The 12,701-nt window shown below is 49.4% G+C and overlaps 1 gene segment (V, D, J or C); it reads right to left on the bottom strand.

Annotated features, from left to right (window-relative positions):
* Positions 1-8,840: 8,840 nt before the first annotated feature.
* LOC117885749 lies at positions 8,841-10,057 on the bottom strand. The segment is given in 2 exon segments: positions 8,841-9,728; positions 9,957-10,057. Coding segments are annotated over 2 exon segments (375 nt in total).
* Between the last annotated feature and the right edge of the window lie 2,644 nt (positions 10,058-12,701).

Raw genomic sequence — 12,701 nt, 5'->3', positions numbered from 1 at the left:
TCACCGTGTCTCTCACACAGTGATACCGGGCGGTGCCTTCAGCTCTCAGGCCAGTCATTTGCAGATACAGCTCACTCTTGGAATTATCCCTGGAGATGGTGAATCGGCTTTTCACTGAATCAGGGTATAGAATACCCCCACTGGGGCTTATTTAAGCCACCCATTGAAGTCCCTTCCCAGGAGCCTGAAGGGCCCAGTGCCTATGATAGCTGCTGAAGGTGAACCTGAAGGCTTTGCAGGAGAGGCGGAGAGAGTCTCCGGGCTTTTTCACATCCCCTCCGGACTCCACCAGCTGCACCTGTGAGCGGATACCTGGGAATAAACCAAATTATAAATTATATGAGTACCCATAGCAATAATAAAATTGTCCTCTGCCGTTGCAATGCATCTAGGGGGAGAAATTACCTTCCAAAGCCGCTATAATGAGAACAAAGTGGAACCAAAGCCTCATTTTCCCTGGTGTTGGAGGGGAAAGTTCTCGGGACTGGCTGGACAGACACAGGGGGCTGCGGATTGTGAATCTGGGTGTAGCTTGGCCAGAGAGGCACAGATTTAAACAGGAAACTGACACCTTTATTTGCGTACCCACTTCCTTATAAGAAACAGCAACTCCTTCCCCGAGCGATCACAGTGTCTGGGGCTGGGGATCCAAGACAAGGAGGAAAATGCGTAACTAGATAGATAGATAGATAGATAGATAGAGGGGTGGATGGGGATAGATAGATAGATAGGGTGGATGAGGATAGATAGATGATAGAGGGTGTGTAGGGGATAGATAGATAAATAGATAGATTAGATTAGATAGGAGCTAGTGTCTTAACAAGGGACCAGGCGATTCTGGTGCTTCTATTGTGCCTGTTCTTAGTGTGTTGCTGGGTAAAGATATGACAACTCTGTTTAACCAGGTTGATATCACGTCCAGGGCACCGGGAGAGCATGGAGGTGATTTGACTGTGTTACCCACTGACAGTGTGGAAACTTTTAACCAGAAGGAAATAATTCCAAAGCTTGTGTGTGTTGAGCTTGGTAACTTGCGTGTTGCCAGCAAGAAGGGCTGCAAAGGGAAAGAGAGCGCCTCTGACCTTTTGACTATGGAGTCTAGCAGCTTGCCTGAAAGGGGTTGTATAAAAATCCTGTAGATGGGCCAGAGGTTGTGGCTCAGCAGAGCGATGCATCTGTGGAGCAAGATAAAGGGGAATTGTTGCTTAAAGAAGCTCCTAAGGAGAGGAATCCTCATGGTAGTTTTTGCGGGCAGTTTGCGGTAGCTGAGAGGTGTGAAAGTGATTTGATTAAGGGAGTTTCAGTTCTTAACTGCCAGAGTCTTTCAGATGTGTAGGATCCATGACCTTGCTTTTGAAAAATCCAGTGTGGAGAGCCTAAAAGATCTCAGATGGAATAAAAATGGTTAGGGAGGTTGAACAGCCCTATAGCCCAGTGGCTGAGCTTGGCCAGTCTGTTGGGGAAACAATGGTGTTGGAACAGGAACGTCACCATGTTGACTCTGTGAGTGAACAGTCTGTCTCAGGATTAGAGAGAAGCCTGCGTAGCTGAGTCTCAGAGCAGGACAGCTGTGCGGTTAATCTCGTGAGAACACAGGGGATGGCAGGCAAACTCTCATCTCTAGACACTTGGGATATGTCTGGTAGTCTCTGAGTGGACTTAGCATCGGATTCCATGTGGAAGCAGAAGTTGGTAATGGAAGGATAAAAGAACCTTGGGTCTAACATGCTAGTGAAAATGGACAGTATCTCTTTAAGACAGAGTCCAGCCTTGGATTGGTATTAGTTAGGAATCTGAAAACTAGTCAACAAACTAGTGTTTGTGTTGATGCAAATTACCTGACAGACATGGGGGGAGAAAGACTTGCCCATAGCCATTGGCAAAGAGGACACACCCAGCCAGCCAATGGATTCTGTTACACAAAAGAGCTCAGATTTTGACCCCCCAGAACAGAGAGGAAGGGAAAGACCAAACTTTGCAAATAAAAGCCACCAGTTAACCTTAAAATGCCAAAACCCCAATGGTATTGAGCCAAATGCATGTCATGACAAAAATGATTGGAAATGTCCACTTGTAATGGATTTAATGTTAATATTAATGCTAATGTTAACTCTTGTGACTAATGTGTTGCTGACACCAAACACTGTAAAAATGTACAATGTGCCTAATCTTTTGGAAAAACCCTTGAATACGTTGGGAGTGATACATAAGAGCACACTTTATGTTAAAAGACCTTGTGATACTGATATTTCACAGTTAGTGCCTGGAACTAGTCTTGAAACTGTACACAGGAGAAAAGACATTGCAGACCTAATGTGCTGTATGGAAAAGGGAAACTGAGGCACATTACCATCGTTCTTCTATGGCTAAATGCCAAGATTCCTAGACTATGGAGAACATTAATATCTACATTGACTTGATATGAACTGGGTTCCAAACATTTGCTAGAATTTGTATAAATCAATTAGCTATTTTAATTTGCTTAAGGCAAGATCACACGAGACATACAGGAATTATGCTGCAAGAGCAGATCCAATCCACTATTGGTCTAACCAAGTTTTACCTGGGGTTTGTAAAGAAATTCAATCATCTTGTTACTTCCATAATGAACCTTACAAAGAAACATCCTGTTTTAGTCCAACATGATTTTGATAAGCCATTTGTGTTATGCACTAAGGGCACGTCTACGCTGGCAAAGTTACAGCACCGGTAGGTACAGCACCACTCAGAGAGCGCCGAAGGAAAACCACTGTTGTGTGTTCACACTGACAGCTGCCTGCCCAATGGCGTGTTCACCCTTGCAGCACTTGCAGCGGGATTCAGAGCGGTGCACTCTGGGCGCTCTGCCACTAAGAGTTGTGGGAAGGTGCGGGGGGGGGGGTGAGGGAGTCCCGGGGCAATCTGGGTCCTGTCCCAATGCCCCGTCATGCATTGCTTCACATCCCAGCAATCCCTGTGCTTCTGTCCACATTTGGCACCATCTTTCAATGCTTTGTGTACTGCACTCTCTGCCTCTTTCGGGCTGCAAGAATGGATCCCGAACTGCTGACCAGTATGCTGCTCGCTCTGACCAACACGTCACGAGTGGCAGCAGAGTTATTCCTTAAACTACGAAGGCAAGAGGACTGTGACATTGATCTCACCATGCGTAGTAGCTACGACATGAGATTGCTTGTGGCATTCACGGACGTGTTGACCACAGTGGAACTCTGCTTTTGGGCTCAGGAAACAAGCACTGAGTGGTGGGATCACATGATGATGCACGTCTGGGATGACGAGCAGTGGCTGCAGAACTTTCAGATGAAGAAAGCCACATTCATGGGACTGTGTGATGAGCTCGCCCCAGCCCTGTGGCGCAAGGACACAAGAATGAGAGCTGTCCTGTCACTGGAGAAGTGCGTGGTGATTGGACCATGGAAGCTGGCTACTCCAGACCATTACTGATTGGTTGCTAACCAGTTCAGAGTGGGAAAGTCAATCATTGGAGTTGTTTTGATGGAAGTGTGCAGGGCCATTAATCACATCCTGCTCCAAAAGACCGTGACTCTGGGCAATGTGCATGACATTGTGCATGGCTTTGCACAAATGGGCTTCCCTAACTGCCGCGGGGTGATGAATGACATGCACATTCCAATTCTGGCACCGGACCACCTAGCAATTGAGTACATTAATCGTAAGGGGTATTTCTCAATGGTTCTCCAGGCGCTTGTGGATCACCGTGCGTGTTTCACAGACATTATCACAGGCTGGTCTGGAAAGGTGCATGACGCATGAATCTTTCAGAACACCGGCCTGTTCATGAAGCTGCAAGCAGGGACTTTCTTCCCAGACCAGAAGATCACCATAAGGGAAGTCAAAATGTCCATTGTGATCCTGGGAGACCCTGGCTACCCCTAAATGCTGTGGCTTATGAAGCCATACACGGGGCAACTTGACAGCAGCAAGGAGCAGTTCAACAACAGGCTGAGCAAGTGCAGAATGACTGTGGAGTGTGCCTTTGGCCGTTTAAAAGCCCACTGGCGATGCCTGTATGGGAAGCTGGACCTGGCCGATGACAATATCCCTGTGCTCACAGCTGCGTGCTGTACACGCCATAATATCTGTGAAGGGAAGGGTGAAAGCTTCACTCAGGGCTGGACCGCTGAGGCTCAGTGCCTGGAGGCTGACTTGGAACAGCCAGAGACCAGGGCTATTAGAGGGGCACAGCGCGGGGCCATAAGGATCAGGGATGTCTTGAGGCAGCAATGTGAAGATGAAAGCCACTAATATTTGTTGGTATGCTCGGGATTGCAGTGCTTGTAATGCTAGGAGGTGATTGGTGCACATGATGCAAGAAGGGGTCTTAACATTATTGCAAGTTGTTACCCAAAATTGGGCCAGCGAGTAAGCTTAGGGAGGACTAATGACCCACCAGAGTTTGGCAGAAAGCAGCATGTTTATTACAGTGATAGCTAAGCTCAAAAGAAGGGTTGTGGGGGTGTCACACTCACACTCGCATACTCACGCTCCCAGGACAGGCACGGCACTGGAGATGTCAGGATCCTTCAAGGTAAGTGTCCCACAGCACAGCGATGGACGGTGCGATGAAGGTAAGTCTTTCCGAGGCACGATGGAATGCAACGCGGCGAACCACTGGCCAGGCGGTCCGGGCGAAGGGCCTTCATGGGAAGTACAAGCTTGTGAGTGCACTGCCGAGCACATGGCCCCTTCCCCTTGTAAGGACCTGCCCCTCATGGCCTGTGACTAGAGATGACTTGGCCACGTCTGGTTGGTCACACTCCACCTCGGGCAGTGTCCATGCACTGGGTGTGTGAGCGCTGCCTAATCAGAGTCCCAGACACCTTGTCTACCTGGGAGCTCTTCTGATCTTCCAGCTCTTCAACCAGTCCATTCATCCCACAGGCATTCCAGGAGAGAGCGGGAGGGGGAAAGCCACTTCACAGGTATTCAAAGAGGGAGAGGAGACAAACTGGGGGGAGGAAGGTGTAACAGAGCTTTTGAACCTACAGGTTATACAGAGGATAGTTATACAACATTCTGCCCCTTGATCTATGAATATTACCGTAGTTGTTGTCCTTATAGGGCACAGGTGATCTGTTACAAACAAACCAAACAATCCTAACCAGGTGAATGTAACTAAAACCATTACAATTAACTAAACACCAGATATAACATAAACACAAATGCAAACGATCACAATCATAATAATTGGGAATACAATAAAACCATCACAATAATTGGGTACATCGACAAACAAAATGAGCCCCAAGTTTGATGCTGCAATAGCCATCAAACAATAAAAGTCACTGAGGTCAGGACCTCCTTAAGTACACACAACAAATAAGATTTGTAGGAGTACCACAGTTGTCATGCAAGGTTAAACTGATTTGGAAGATACATAGTAACAGAGAACTTGGTGAACTTGCTGATACTTAAACTGACATTTAGTTTTACAGGTTACGGGGGTTATGAACTACCCCTCAGGGTTTGCGGAAGTAGAACCAGGGTGCATAGAGGAAAGTATGGAATTAACAATACAAGAAAATGTAACCAACAATACAAATGTATCAATAACAAAACTGAACAACAAAATGATTATTAGAGAACCTAACAAAAAATAAACCTGATACACTGGGGACCAAAGTCTTTTGGACAGAGGTGGATGTGATTGATAATTTGGCTGGAGATGGGGGAAGTAGAGAGAGGAAAAGGCATTTACCCTGTCAAGGGTAGTATCCCCTCTCTCTCTGGACCCAATGCTAGCACAGGACACCCGCCAAAGACAGACACAGAGCATGCAACACAGAACACTGAACACAGACTTTGTCGTGACATTATCCCCATGGTATTTTTCTAACTCTTCAGCTGGTACCAGCTCTCCTGATGTTCCAGTTCAGAGGCTAAAAGATAGAAGCTTAGAAACAAATTAGCACAGTGCTCCCACCGCTGCAAACCCTGCTCATTTGAGTTGTCCACGGTGTACCCATTTTCCCTCTGGGGTTTTATCTATCATATACACTGTTGCCCCTACCCAGATCACCATGATATAGGGTCCCTCCTACTTCACCTGCAGAGGACGAGAGGTGAATTTACAATACATTACCTGAGTCCCGATGTCCGATATCACAGCAGAGTGTGGCAGCTCTGTAGAGTGATGGGGCTATCCCCCACCATTTCCGCCACGGCTTCTAAAGCCCAAACTGCAGCCAGACACTCCCTCTCGCATGGGCCAAATGTTTGCTCCACCGGGGTCAGGACTCAGGAGTAATAGGCTACCAGGTGAACTGGTTCAGCTCCCTTGGCTTGGAAGACGGCCACTGCTAAGGCCTGGGGTGGGGTTGCCAGACGAAACTGGAAGGGAAACCCCGGGCGCGGAGTAGCAAGCACCGCAGCATTCAGAATTCCCTGCTTAATGGCCCCGAATGCCCGAGCCTGCTCCTCCCCCCACAAAAATGGTGCGTCCTCCTTTAATAAGGCACATAAAGGCTTGGCTAGATTGGCAAAATCCCAGACATGAGTTCTAACAAAATGAAATGAACCCAAAAGCATCTGCAGCTCATGTTTATCTTTTGGCGCAGAAAGAGCTGGAAGGGCTTGCAGGCGTTTAGGACAAACCTGTCGACCCTGTTCTGATAGTTGGACTCCCAAATATGCCACCTAAGGCCGCACCAGATCAGCTTTCTCTTGGGATGCCTTAAATCCTGCCCCTTGCAAGATGTGCCGCACTCTTTCTGTTCGCTCCCGATAGCCTGCTGTTCGCTGCCCACTATGAGGATGTCATCCACAGAAGATGCTACCCGTGGCCGGTCAGAGAGGGTCAGGGTATCTAGGGTGCTAGTTACGGCTTGGTGAAATCCCTGGGGAACCCAGGTGAATGTATATTGGCTATTGTGAAAGGTAAAGGCAAATCGGTCTTGAGTCTCTGGAGCCAGGGGCAAGGCGAAGAAGCAGTTTGCTAGATCAATCACTGAAAACCACTTTGCCTCGGGCGGAATACTTTCCAACTATGCGGTCATGTCTGCCACCACTGGAGCCCGCTGTGGGGTGCAAGCACTGATCCGGCGGTAGTCTATAGTTAGTCGCCAGGTCTTCCCGTCTGCCTTGCGGACCGGCCAGGTGGGGGAGTTGAAAGGGGAGGGAGTTAAACGATCCACTCCCTGGGCTATCAGGGCGTCCAATAGCTCACCCACAGCGTGCTCTGCCTCAGGAAGATACTTGTCTTGTTCCTGGGGCGGCACCGGGGGACCCTGAACGACAATGGGCCCCCCCCTTCCAGAGACCACAATCGGATTTATCCTGAGCCCCGACCCCGGGAATCTGCTTTTCCCATTCATCTGCCTCTGGAACCTCCACAGCTGCCACCCCCAACATAGAGCGGGTTAGCACCCCAGAGACCCCTACTTGTAGATCTTCCCCCCAATCCACTGCGGGGACCCGCCACATGCAGCGACTGGCACAATCTACCACCAAACGGAGCTCTCTGGGCTGATCAATCCCCAGGATAACTTCGCCTGCCATCCGTCAATGAACCCAGGGGAGGTTAGCCACCAAATCTGCCAACTCCCACCTAGGTGCTGACAACAAGTTTCCTCTCCCCTCCTGGTCCCCGTAAGCAGCCAGCACAACTGACCGAACTTGCACACATTCAGGGGGGGAAAGGGGAAAAGTGAAACTGCTGCACCAGTTTCCACCAGTGCCACGCAGGGGGTCCGTGTCATTCCTACTCTCATTTGGACTATTAGACGCCCCCCTGATCAGGGGACAGAGTGGCTATGCATCGTTACCTGTCCTCCGGGCATCTGTCCTCCTGCGGGCTCCCCTAGGGGACTTGTGCTGGCCGATCCAAGCCAGCTGGTGCTGCTCCTGATGGGGTCAGGACGCTCTTCTGCTCCCCTGCAGGAAGGGGTATCCCCAACTGCACGCACCGGAGCATCAGCTCCCCGGTGGGTTTCCCTCCCCCTGTTCCTCCCCCTGTTTCAGCAAAACCCACCAGAGGTTATTCCGCAGGCAGGACTGCCCCCTGCGGTTTCCAGACCGAGAGTCTGGTCTCCTGAGGTTTCTGTGATCTACTGCCGCCCCTTAGAAGCCTTGCCCACTGGTGGTTGTGGCACCGTCGGGGCGATGAGAGCAGTCTGCCTGACTGCGTCCAGATGGGCTTCCACATCCGCGGGTTCCCCGGTCTCCACCTCCCGATCGCCTGCTGTACATGGACTGGGAGACTCTGGGCGACCAGCCTCAATTCCTCCGGAGGCAGGACTATTTGAGCTATGGTCGGGGGAACCTGCCCTCCCTCTATGACAGGCACACCCCGGCCACACAAACATGCCAGGTGAACCATTCTCTCCATGAACCGGACAGGGTCTTCCCCAGGCACAGCAGCCACCGAGACAAACTCTGCCAACAACGCGCACGGCCCCACGGCAGGCATCATCTCCGCCAACATATCAAAGATACTATTGGGTGTGGCATGACCAGTTTGCTGCCTGGCCGCCCCTGCTAAATCTCCTCCCAACCCGGACCTGGCTTTTAACACCCATTGGGTCTCAGCTGGGTTCAGTCCCTGATCCAAACACAGGGTCACCATGTCTTGGGCCCACCCGCTGAACCCGGAGCGCAAGGGGCCACCCAGGGTTTTTGTAACTCTATTACTTGTGTGGGAGTCAACTCAGTCTCTGCCATAGTGTGTCCAGTACTTGGGGCTGCCCCGCCCCTGGGGGCACAGGCCCATAGTTTTGGACCACCACAACATGGTGTATGGGGTCCGGCCACCCGGGGCCTGGATCCAGGGGATCTGGATCATACCAAATATCCCCGTCCCAATCATCATATGGTCCCACCCCGCCCTGGGCTTTCACCCCAATGGCAGCGACCCGGGCTGAATAAGCCCCCCGGGCCCTGTTCTCCCAGGTGGACCCTCCAGGACCAGATCCTTCAGGCAGGTAACTGCCTGGTTCAGAGCGGCTCCTGATTAACGTAGGTGCTTCTCAAAACTTCACAGATCAACATCATTTCTTCAGTCAGTCATTTTCTGTCTCTTTCTCTATTTCTCTTTCCTGACCAGTGTGGAAGGACTGGGTTTGCTAGTTAGTTTCTCTCTCAACCCCTTGGAATGTCTGTAAGATTGAATTTTCCTGGACAAGAGCCAGGAGCGATTTTAGAAATATTGCAACCAGGGGGTTGAGGCTTGTCACTAAAGCTCATGATCTTCCTCTTTGTTGCATCACTTTGGTCCACAGATATGTAGAAAATTCCCCCAGATTCCTTACCCGCCTCCCCTTCCATTTTCTTTCACTTACATGCATTTCAATGATGGGAATAACAGCTCTTTCCGTTCTGATTGTCTCCCTGCACTGGTCAGAATATGCTTCCCCTTTTTGTACCAGGCCCTGCTTTGCTGTGTCACTGTGTCTCTCTGGCACAGTAATAGGTGGCGGTGTCTGCAGCTGTCAGCGAGCGGAGCTGCAGGGAGAACTGGTTCTTGGAAGTGTCTTGTGCGATGGTCGTTCGACTCTGCAGAGAGCTGGCGTAGTTAGTGTACCACTGGCTCGGTCTGTAGTAAATGCGCCCTACCCATTCCAGCCCTTTCCCCACGGGCTGCCGGACCCAGGTCCAGGTGACGCTGGTGCTAGAAACTGAGTCGCCGGAGATGGTACAAGTGAGTGTCAGGGACTCCCCGGGTTTCACCGCTCCTGGACCCGTTTCCTTCAGCTGCACTTGGGAGAGGACACCTGGGAGGGAAACACAGAATGAAACCATGAGCCGGGCTCCTATCCCCTGGGAGTGGGGAACATGTGAAAATTAAACATCCTGAGACCACGCCTAAGGTAGCCAGACACCCAAATGCCACTGAATTACATTGGGATCCGGGCACTTCATTCCCTTAGGCTGCCTTGAATGGCTGATCTTCTGGAGTCACTGCAGCAATGAACCCTCCTGACCCCCCAATAGACACGCACCTGAAGGGACCTCCAGCATGAACAGGAAAATCAGTAGCAGGTTCATCTTAAGTGAAGGTGCAAACTGTCCCCAGCAGCCAGACCCGGGCAGTTCTGTGTCTGGGGAGAGACTGGGGCTCTTCCAATCCAGGGTTTGTATTTAAACAGGAACCCGGGGGGGTGGGGGGGCAAAGATTTGCATGCCCGTTTCACAACGTGAATATAAGAGATGATGGAGTTTGATTTTTGTCTACACACGGGGATCTCACCGTGGGACGCATGTTCCCCTGACACAGTGAATTCAGCTCAGCAAAGTGTGAAACTGCCTAAGGTATTTGGACACCCAAATTAAATGCAAATAAATAGGATTTGATCATTTAACATTCTTAGTGGTCTTTGAGCTTCTCAGAGAAATATAAATGCAGGACAGCGCCTTCTTAGGAATGAAGGAATATTTGGAGAAGGGAAATTATACCTCTTTTCTTGTGGTTTTCGTTGGGATTTCAAAAGAGCCCAAGGGAATTAGGCACTTAAATGCTAACAAAATTCAGTAGGATTTGGGCCCTTAGTTCCCTTACAGCAACTCTGAAATCCTATTACTGTTCGGTAGAGATTAATTATAATGTTGGCAAAAGCGCTATATTTACTGTACAGTCCTAGATCCATTTCCAGTTAATAAGGGCTTTATTCAAATCAGGTGAGTTAAATGGGAGTCTTTCGGCTGATATCAATGTGCTTTCGATCACATGAGTTACTGGAGTTATATTTGCTGCCTTCAGAAGATAGTAATCGTCTGAGAATATAAGCACTACAAAAAACAAACAAACAAAAAACAGTGCGGTTAGTCTGTGTGTGCATTTGTGTATGTGAGAGTCACAGACAGGCAGCCGAGGACAGGAGTTTTCACGCTCACTGTCTCTCCGCAGCGAGCTGTAGAACTCCAGCGCCCCCAGTGGAGAGTTTGTCCTTAGCCAGCGAGGGCAGGTTTTTGTCTGAGCTCAGACCGGCTTCCCCTCAGTGTGTGTCTCGCACAGTGATACCGGGCGGTGTCCTCAGGCTTCAGGCCGGTCATTTGCAGATACAGCAGGTTGTTGGGGTTGTCTCTGGAGATGGTGAATTGGACTTTCACTAAGTCTGCATAATACTGTTGGCTCCCATCAGAATAAATGCATGAGACCCACTCCAGCCCCTTCCTGGGAGCCTGACGGACCCAGCTCATAGTGTAGCTGCTGAAGGTGAACCCAGAGGCTTTGCAGGAGAGGCGGAGAGAGTCTCTGGGCTTTTTCATATCCCCTCCGGACTCCACAAGCTGGACCTGGGACCGGGCACCTGGGAATAGAAAGATATTATACATCGCATTCATATTCAGAGCAATAATAGACAGTTACCTCCCCCCGTCCTCTGCCAATGGGTGTGAGGGGAGAAAATACCTTCCAAAGCCACTGCAAGGAACACTGCATGGAGCCAAAGCCTCATTTTCCCGGGTGCTGAAGGGGAAAGTTCTCAGGGGACTGGCTGGTCACTGCACAGACCCAGGGGCTGCGGATTGTCTCTCCGGGTGCAGCCTGGGCAGAGAGAGGCACAGATTTAAACATGAAACTCTTACCCTGGTTTGCGTATCCTGCTCCTTATAAGACACACAAACTCCTTCCCTAAGTGATCTCATTTCTTGCCCTCCGATTCTGGGAGAATGTGTGTAGGGCTCTGACCCAAATCCCAGTGAAACCCAAGGGGATGTTTAAGCGGCTTCAATTGATATCGTATCAGGTCCCATGTGTTTGTGTGGAGTCCTGCACAATGGGAACCTGGTGCTGACTGGCTCCAGAAAGGGGCTTTGTCAAAAAGCAGAAACAGAGGAAGGGGGAGTGAGGGATTGTAGCATAAAAGAGAGAAAGGAAGCTGCAGTCCTGCTAATGACAGCCCAGTGCCTCTAATTCCCTGTGAATCATTATTATCATCTTCATCATCATCATAATCATCTTCATCCTCCTCTTCATCGCCATCTTCGGCGCATTCTCAAACTTTACCAGCAAAAATTTTAGATAATCATTCTCGATAGCTCCTCATCTCTCACAAGGGAACAGCAGCATTTCCCTGTCTCATGGAGGTGTTGTGAAAGCAACTACATTACAGACTGTGAGGGGCTAATGTATTCCCCATATTGACTGGGGACATGTCACCTCAGGACGAAATGCAGAGATAAAATTTCTCGATACTTTAAATGACTGCGTCTTGGAGCAACTGGTACGGAATCCCACAAGGGGAGAGGCAACTCTCGATTTAGTCCTGAGTGGAGCACAGGAGCTGGTCCAAGAGGTAACTATAGCAGGACCGCTTGGAAATAGTGACCATAATACAATAGCATTCAACATCCCTGTGGTGGGAAGAACATCTCAACAGCCCAACACTGTGGCATTTAATTTCAAAAGGGGGAACTATGCAAAAATGAGGAGGTTAGTTAAACAGAAATTAAAATGTACAATGTCTAAAGTAAAATCCCTGCAAGCTGCATGGATGCTTTTTAAAGACACCATAATAGAGGCCCAACTTCAATGTATTCCCCAAATTAAGAAACACGGTAAAAAGAGCCACCGTGGCTTTACAACCATGTAAAAGAATCAGTGAGAGATAAAAAGACTTCCTTTAAAAAGTGGAAGTCAAATCCTAGCAAGGTAAATAGAAAGGAGCATAAACACTGCCAAATTAAGTGTAAAAATGTAATAAGAAAAGCCAAAGAGGAGTTTGAAGAATGGCTAGCCAAAAACT

This window comes from Trachemys scripta, chromosome 12, assembly GCF_013100865.1.
Source record: "Trachemys scripta elegans isolate TJP31775 chromosome 12, CAS_Tse_1.0, whole genome shotgun sequence".
NCBI lineage: Eukaryota > Metazoa > Chordata > Testudines > Emydidae > Trachemys > Trachemys scripta.
This window is presented reverse-complemented; position numbering and strand designations above follow the sequence as displayed.